Source organism: Erigeron canadensis, chromosome 2 (genome assembly GCF_010389155.1).
Source record: "Erigeron canadensis isolate Cc75 chromosome 2, C_canadensis_v1, whole genome shotgun sequence".
Classification (NCBI taxonomy): domain Eukaryota; kingdom Viridiplantae; phylum Streptophyta; class Magnoliopsida; order Asterales; family Asteraceae; genus Erigeron; species Erigeron canadensis.
The window spans coordinates 26804242-26812686 of record NC_057762.1 but is presented as its reverse complement, the minus strand read 5'-3'; the positions used below and the strand labels follow the sequence as shown (position 1 = coordinate 26812686).

The 8445-nt window shown below is 35.9% G+C and overlaps 1 protein-coding gene across 1 annotated transcript; it reads left to right on the top strand.

Moving 5' to 3' along the window:
- Positions 1 to 576: 576 nt before the first annotated feature.
- Positions 577 to 7935, top strand: LOC122587989 (probable glutamyl endopeptidase, chloroplastic). The gene is made up of 16 exons (XM_043760137.1): positions 577 to 599; positions 681 to 738; positions 2775 to 2904; positions 3046 to 3253; positions 3535 to 3645; positions 3752 to 3797; positions 3880 to 3989; positions 4403 to 4906; positions 5011 to 5139; positions 5479 to 5775; positions 6109 to 6567; positions 6635 to 6700; positions 6796 to 6856; positions 7190 to 7339; positions 7430 to 7567; positions 7672 to 7935. Exons 1-16 carry the CDS (start codon positions 577 to 579, stop codon positions 7933 to 7935), a joined length of 2754 nt encoding a protein of 917 aa, XP_043616072.1.
- The last annotated feature ends 510 nt before the right edge of the window (positions 7936 to 8445 follow it).

The following is an 8445-nucleotide window of genomic DNA, read 5'->3' as shown; positions in this document are numbered from 1 at the left end:
TAATAACTCATAGAAAAAGGCCTTGTCGTTCGAGCGGTCATACGCTGAAGACGGAGCCATGTAGTTCAAGTTATGCTCATTTTAGCTAGTGAGATACCTTTTGTAGCTCTACTTGTATTAAGTTGTGTTAAAGTTTGAAGCTTTGATTTTGACGTTTTATGGGTCGATTTGAGGTCAAAAATGCATTTTTTCAGCATTGTGAAGCATATCGTGTCGCGAGGCTAGTTTGTCGCATCGTGAGTCTTGCCTAAACTTGAAAAATGGTGTCCAGGTCAAAAAAATTATCGCATCACGATGTCAATTTATCGTGCCGTGAAATTAATTAATCGCGTCGTGATACGTTGCAGCAAAGTCACTTTCAAATGTCAATAACTTTTAAACCGTAAGTTCGTTTTTTACGATTCAAGCGGCCAAAAAAGCGTAATTGAATCTACTTTCCAATGGTATAGCCCTATCAGTACAAAACATAGTTGAACAATTCAAAAGTTTTAATTAAGCAACAATGGTCATGCCCTGACTAATCATTGTGAAACAAAACGTAACGATTCCACCTTGGTTGGATCAAAGACTTATAAAATGGACATAATAAAGCTTTCATAGTAATATTAGGTCAATATTTATAGGACCTCACCTCTTGATATACTTTAGGATTAATGTGATACATGTATAATATGTTTTAGCTATCGTGGACATCGGTTCTACTTTCTTTCATCTTGGGCTTGTCATTGCTCATCACAGGTGAGTTTCGTAAACCCTCCCTACTCGATTGAGATTCGGTCTGAAAAGTGTACGTGCTTGTTTGATTGTTGCTTAATTGATTGATTGGTTGACGTATTGACTTGTTGCTCGGTTAATTATGCTTTCGTTTATGAGTACACGTTGTGGTTTGGATAGTTATACATACATGGAAGACGATTATACTTTCAATGAGTAGTAGATGTGGTGGGAAGGCTACGGGTGACCCTATATATAAGCATCAATGATTCCTTGCTAGTAGAATCATATGAAGTGTATGTTCATTGTGTTGTTGGTTGATAGAAAACCTTTTGATATGGAACGGGACATAGGATCTTGCATGATAATTTTTCCCCATAACGTATTATAGATTTGTATTTGTATGTATATGATTGTGATAACGAGTAAGTCTACGATTAGTGGCAGAACGAGTGAGTCCACGATTAGTAGCATAACGTAAAGTCCATGTTGATGGAATAACGAGTAAGTCCACGATTAGTGGCAAACGTAAAGTCCATGTTGATGGCGTAACAAGTAAGTCCACATTCGTGGCAAAACGTTGTTGTTAACGATATTGTTTAACGTATATATTGTGTATGAATGTTTAGTTGTAACGTAACATTGATATGATGAGTTGTGTACGTATGGATGATGATGTAAGTATCTTCATCCTTATATATCCTTAAGGTTGTTATCTCGATACTTGTTTCCTCTTACTTGTCCTTACGAACTAACCAACTTTATGTTGACCTGTTTTAGTATACTTTTCAGGTGAACATGTTAGCTCCAAGACGTATTGGATGATTGTTTGTTTGATTATGCTAGAATTGGACTTGGACCTTCTCATGGATCCATGATTCATTATTCTCGATCAAGGGTTACGTTTATGTATGAGCCGATAATTGTATTCGTGAATGTTTTGTATGGATTATTTAATCCTAATTATGCATTTAGATTGTCTCTACTTAATTTCCATGTCGTGATTTGCTATTGGTGTAACACTCATGATTCCGTCTTGTTGGAGTGTTACATATTCACCCTTTATATATAGGATATACATGTTCAAATTATTTGAAAACGAACTTAACAGGTTGACGCACCTTGAACCTTATATTTCGTTCTTTTTTCATCTTTGTCGTTTATTTAATTTGTTTTAAAATTTATAGTGCATTTAATTTGTTTTAAAATTTATAGTGCATTGGATAACAACATTTTCTTAAAAATTTGGTGGATTGTTGACATATTTAAGTTTATACTTCGGGTTCGTGTCCAAGTAGATTTTACACGAGTGATTAAGAAAACTATCTTTGTAGAAAACACAATAGTTTTTTGAATAATGAATAATAGGTTTAATTGATATGTTTAAAAAGGATACAAATAAGATGATAACAAATTGTATGATTAAAAAATAAATTCCAAGATAAACTTGTCAAACATATAAGGTATGAGACATATTTTTACGTGATCTATGTTTTAAATTTATTTATTTTTTTAATAGTTGTGGATTTTTAACTATGTTGTTTCAATCGGGTCATGTAAAAGTGTTCGGGTCATGTAAAAGAGTTCTCTCCTCCCATACCTATTTAAAGGAAAACCCCTTATTAATTTCGCGAAAAGGTGGGAAAATTTATAAAGATAAACTTTGTTCGAATCTAAGTCTTTTTGAAGCTTAAGCTAGATTTCTTATTGCCACTTAACTATTGACCCAACGACATCTATGTTTTAGATGTATTAGTCTTCTTTATACTCGTATATTTTTTTGTATCTCCGGAATGACCGTGTATAACGTTAGTTTCATATACATCACATGATTACTCGGTCTTTTTATAAGTATCCCTGCATTGCGTCATACCGATTGCATCATACTCATACGAGGAGACATATGCATTAAAATTAAATCGTCCAATAAGATTCGTTGGCGCTTACACAAAGTCAATCACCAATTCACCATTTTTCTCCTCCATCATCCTCCATATTATTATTAACGCCGTCGTATTTGAATAATCATCATCACATAAAAAAAATCACGTACCACCTAGTATCAGAATATCAAATCCATGTCTGCTTCTCCATTACACGACGTTGTTCTGATTAACGTAATGGCTTCCGAAGAAGATGCTGCCGTTCCTACTAAAAGCTCTTCACTGTCACCTGAATATGCTGATGATGGTACGTAGCTACATGAAATTTATATTTTCCATTTTTTTTATAACATTATCTTAATTGTTGATTTACAAGTTTTGAATAATTTTGCAAGCCGAATGATTGTTGACTTAATTACATGTTACTTTTGAAATGTGGTGCAACCAGAATTGAGCAGTGGATACCGTCTTCCGCCATCCGAGATTAGAGATATTGTTGATGCACCACCAACTCCAGTTCTATCAATTTCTCCACACAAGGATAAAGTTTTGTTCCTAAAGCGAACATCTTTACCTCCCTTGTCAGAGTTGGCAAAACCAGAGGAGAAGCTTGCTGGCATTCGTATTAACCGGAAATCTAATGCTCGCAGTAGGATGTGAGTGATAAAAATGTTCATTTGGGTTTCTGTGATACAAGGTTTTTTTTTTTTTTTTCATTCTTAAACGGTTCATGTGAGAACTATTCAGATATGAAAGTTATAAGTGATATTAAGTATAACTTGATCTGTTCATATGTGAATGAATTTGAATCATTCACATATGAACATCAGTTATAACTTAAAGGTTCTCATGGTTATTCCAGTTCAAATGATTATAACATGAACCTTTTCTTAGCTATATGAATAGAATTGGTTCTTTTTTCGATGTTTGTATACAGGTCATATTATACTGGTATTGGGATCCATGATTTTGAGGATGATGATACATTGGGCTCAGAAAAATTGATACATGGCTTTCCGGAGGGATCTAAACTGAAATTTGTTACCTGGTAACCTCCATAGCCTAGTATCCTTTTTTTTATAATTAGTATACCATGATACATTCTTGTGCTGTTTCCGAGTGTGTTATTAATTTATTGCTGTGTTTTTGAAAAGGTCAACTGATGGCAAACATATAGCTTTCAGCATTCTAGAAGACCAGGTAATATGACTAATATTATATCAACTTATTTTGTTGCCCTGTCTTTGATAATCCTAACCATCTGAAGAATTGAGTTGAACAGGAGGATGACGGTGATGCTAAGATTAGAGTATGGGTTGCAGATGTGGAAACAGGAAAAGCTAGGCCCTTATTCCAGTCAGCAGATGTGTTTCTTAATGCCGTTTACCTAAAGTATGGAGCGTTTTCTGTAGAGGTGGTAATGGGGGCCGAGTTGGCGGGTTTGGTGTAGGTCAAAACAGGTCGGGTTGGGCTCACTTGCAAATTTTTTGTCTATATCCTTTTTTTTTTATAAGTTCATAAATTCTTATTGTGCTTATTAATGGGTCAACTTTTTTAAACTAAACAATTTATGAGTTTTCATGAACTTATATACACTCAAATGACACTCGCTGACTCGCATATTTAATCAGTTCTACCAGTTTTCTCTAGTCATTTTATATGGCTTAGCCCATATGACCCATCACGGGTAGGATGTAACCCAAATCGATCCATTGGAATGTAAACAGATTGCAATTTGCCGCCTCTAGTTTTAAAATCGATTCCATCTTATTTAGTAATAATCAATTGTTTCTGTTGACTTTCAGTTATGTGTGGGTAAATAATTCGAATCTTTTAGTTAGTACAATCCCAGCATCTCGAGGAAGCCCACCAAAGAAACCGTTAGTCCCTTCCAGTCCCAAAATCCAATCAAATGAGAGCAAAAGCATTGTTCAAACTCCTACTTACCAAGATTTGCTCAAAGATGAATATGATGAAGATTTATTTGAATATTACGCCACCTCACAACTTATTTTGGTTTCCCTTGATGGGACTGTAAAGTTACTTGGCGAGCCAGCCATATATACATCACTCGATCGGTCTCCTGACAATAAATACATTTTAGTTAGTTCAATTCATAGACCATTCTCGTTTACTGTGCCATCTGGAAGATTTCCCAAAAAGGTTGATTTGTGGTCAGCAGATGGAAAGTTTGTAAGGACACTTTGTGATTTGCCTGTAGCTGAGGACATTCCAATTGGCAAAGATAATGTCCGAAAAGGCATGCGCTTGTTAAGTTGGAGAGCAGATAAGCCTTCAGAACTCTACTGGTATGTACACTTTAGGACTTGTGTCTAAGTTGTGTGGTTCTGAGAAACTTACTTTTAATAGATGCTATTGTAACAAGTTTATTTGTCATGTTGACACTGATTAGGGTGGAGACACAAGATGGAGGTGATTCCAAAGTAGAAGTTTCTCCTCGTGACATAGTCTATATACAATCTGCTGAAGCTCCTGAAGATGAAGAGCCAGAAATCTTCTATAAGCTTGATCTTCGCTATGGGTAAAAATAAAATCACACACGCGCACAGATCAGTGATGCTACAAATAAGTTATTGGGTACATGCCCACCTGAAAATTAAAATCTGATTGTTCTGTTTTCAAGTCACAGATAATCAGATTCTAGTGTTTGACTACAGTGAAATTGCATTTGATTAATTATCTGATTATTCAGGGGTCATTTGCATACTAAAATTTCAGAATTTTCCAAACACTCGAACGATAGATTATCAGATTAACACAATTTTAGATATGCAAAGCCAGTTACCCGTATTTGTATGCCTTGCTGCTTGAAAGACTTTACATGTACTAATGTAGGAATCTTCCTTTTTATTGTTTGCAGAGGAGTTAGCTGGGGTGATGACTCACTTGCACTAATATATGAATCTTGGTACGAAACGCGACATGTAAGAACCTGGTTGGTCTCCCCTGGATCCAATGATACTTCACGTTTATTATTTGATCGATCATATGAAGATGTATACTCTGACCCTGGTTCTCCTATGTTGCGGAGAACTCCTTCTGGAACTGATGTTATTGCCAAGTTTAAGAAGGAAGATAAACAAAGCACATACCTTCTACTAAATGGAAGTGGTGCTACACCAGATGGAGACATACCATTCCTCGATCTCTTTAACATGTAAGTGTTTGATTATGTTTAGAGCAATTGTAAATATTCAATGTACTATCAACGTTATACTTAGATCAGCAATGTAATTTTAATCCATATATTGCAACATACTTTTCTTTTCTTAGAAATTTATGCAGTTTGTTTCATCAAATCGAAAGAAAATGGTATGTAATGTTGCATTAAATGGTAAAAAGAAATACAGAGTAGTATGGATGTCACATTAAATGCCTAAGAAGTATGTTGCATATAATATCTGTAAAAGTTAAGTGCACATTGCATTTTCTTGCGGTATCGCCTTATATACTGTTTTGAAGTAAAAGCATCTGACACAATTTAATTCAGAGACACAGGCGAAAAGGAAAGAATATGGCAGAGCGACAAAGAGAAATATTATGAGAGAGTGGTTATTCTAATGTCTGGCCAAACTCTAGGAGACTTGTATGTGAATGAGTTAAAGGTATTGACTTCCAAAGAGTCAAAGACTGAAAACCCCCAATTTTTCATACAGAGATGGCCAGAAAGGAAAGCATGTCAAATTACAAACTTCCCGCATCCATACCCTCAATTAACTTCTCTACAGAAGGAAATGGTGCGTTACAAGAGACGAGATGGAGTTCAACTCAATGCAACTTTATATCTTCCACCTGGCTATGATCCCTCACGAGATGGCCCTTTACCTTGTTTTATTTGGTCTTATCCTGGAGAGTTCAAGGATAAGGAAGCAGCTGGACAAGTTCGTGGTTCTCCTAATATGTTTGCAGGCATAGGTGCAACATCACCACTGCTTTGGTTGGCAAGGAGGTATGCTTAGATACTTGGTTTTCTGTTGGTGTTTGTTTAATTTAATGATTCCTGTATGTTTTGGTAGATTTGCAATTTTATATGAGCCAACGATTCCCATCATCGGCGAGGGTAAGGAAGAAGCAAATGACAGGTATTCTTTAAGATGAAGATACAATAATTCCATAGGTATATGACTGTTTCTCGCATTTCCATGACATTTTTATGTGTAAATTTGTTGGTCACCAGTTATGTTGAACAACTCGTTGGGAGTGCAGAAGCTGCAGTGGAGGAAGTTATCCATCGTGGGGTAAACTCTTAGCTTCACCCTATTGGAATCTAATGATTAGAGGCACAATTTAAAAGGGAGCGTGTTAAATGGGCCAAGGCTTCTAAAAGCTATTTTGTAGTGCACACAACCATTCAAATCGCCATATTTAACAAACTCAATTTACTAACACTGTAATAAATATTTTAAAAAATGATGTTTAAAGAACAAATTATCTATAGAAATCTTCAAATTGACAAAAGGTGATAATGGACCAAAGCCTGTTTCAGACTGCACTGTAAAACCCATTATGCAATTTCCCAACCCATCTGATGTGACTGATTTAATTGATGCAATTTGATGTATATACTCAAGGTGGCTCATCCAGACAAAATTGCTATCGGAGGACATTCGTATGGGGCTTTTATGACTGCAAATCTTTTGGCACATGCCCCGCATCTTTTCTCTTGTGGAATTGCTCAGTCAGGAGCTTATAATCGAACACTCACACCTTTTGGGTTTCAGGTATGCTATTGATTTTTAGAAAGAAAACGTGCATTATCTGTAAAATTTGGAATAATATATGTATCTATGGGTTTGCTGTTGTTAAACCAGAATGAGTATAGGACACTCTGGAAAGCTACTGACACTTACATTAAAATGAGTCCTTTCATGGCTGCCAATAAGATTAAGAGGCCCATCTTGCTTATCCATGGAGAAGAAGACGATAATTCAGGAACATTTACGATGCAGGTGAGAATTAATTAGCACCTTACCCCTTTTAAGTTCTGTCAGCATTTCGAAAATACATATATGCTCTCTGGTTTTCTGTGTAACTCGTGTGTTTATGGGTGCAGTCCGATCGTTTCTTTAATGCTTTAAAAGGCCATGGGGCCCTGACTCGGTTAGTTGTGCTACCGTTTGAAAGCCATGGTTATTCATCACGGGAGAGCATAATGCATGTTCATTGGGAGACAGACAGGTGGCTGCAGAAATTTTGTGTGTCAAACTCCTCTGAGGCCAACACAGAAGATGTGTGTCTAAACTCGAAAGTTGATGAAAGTAAAGCAACCGAAGTGTCTAACAACAAAGCTGTTGCTTCTGTGGTGTTTGAAGGTTAAAGTGGAGAAGTTAATTGAGAAAGATTAGCCCACGTTGTGGTTTTATTCAAGAATAAATCGTCTCATAGCTTTGCTTTTTGTTTTTTATTGTGAGTACTTTGCTTTCCAAATTTCCCGTTGCTTGTAACAGTACGTATTTGAAGTTTAATTTCAGAAAAGGATTCAGCCAAATTCTTGCTTTATACTCGTATATTGGTTGCGATTTTTGTGAGATACTATCTTTTGTTTCTGAAATTTTGGTAGCAGAGCTTGAGTTCTCAAATTTACATTGCCAAAGTTCATCAAATCAGAAGATATGTCACTGATTAATTAATACCCAAAATCCTCCCATATAAAACCTAGCTAATCTCCTTTCAATTCAGTGTCCCGTTTTCATACTACACCACTTGGGACTTTGAATGAAGGACGGCGAGTCTAAGAGATGAAGTAGTGGTCCGAAAACTTTTGATATGGTTACAGAATAGTGCATACACCTGTTGCATCATTGGAGCAAATACTCGGATGGGGAGA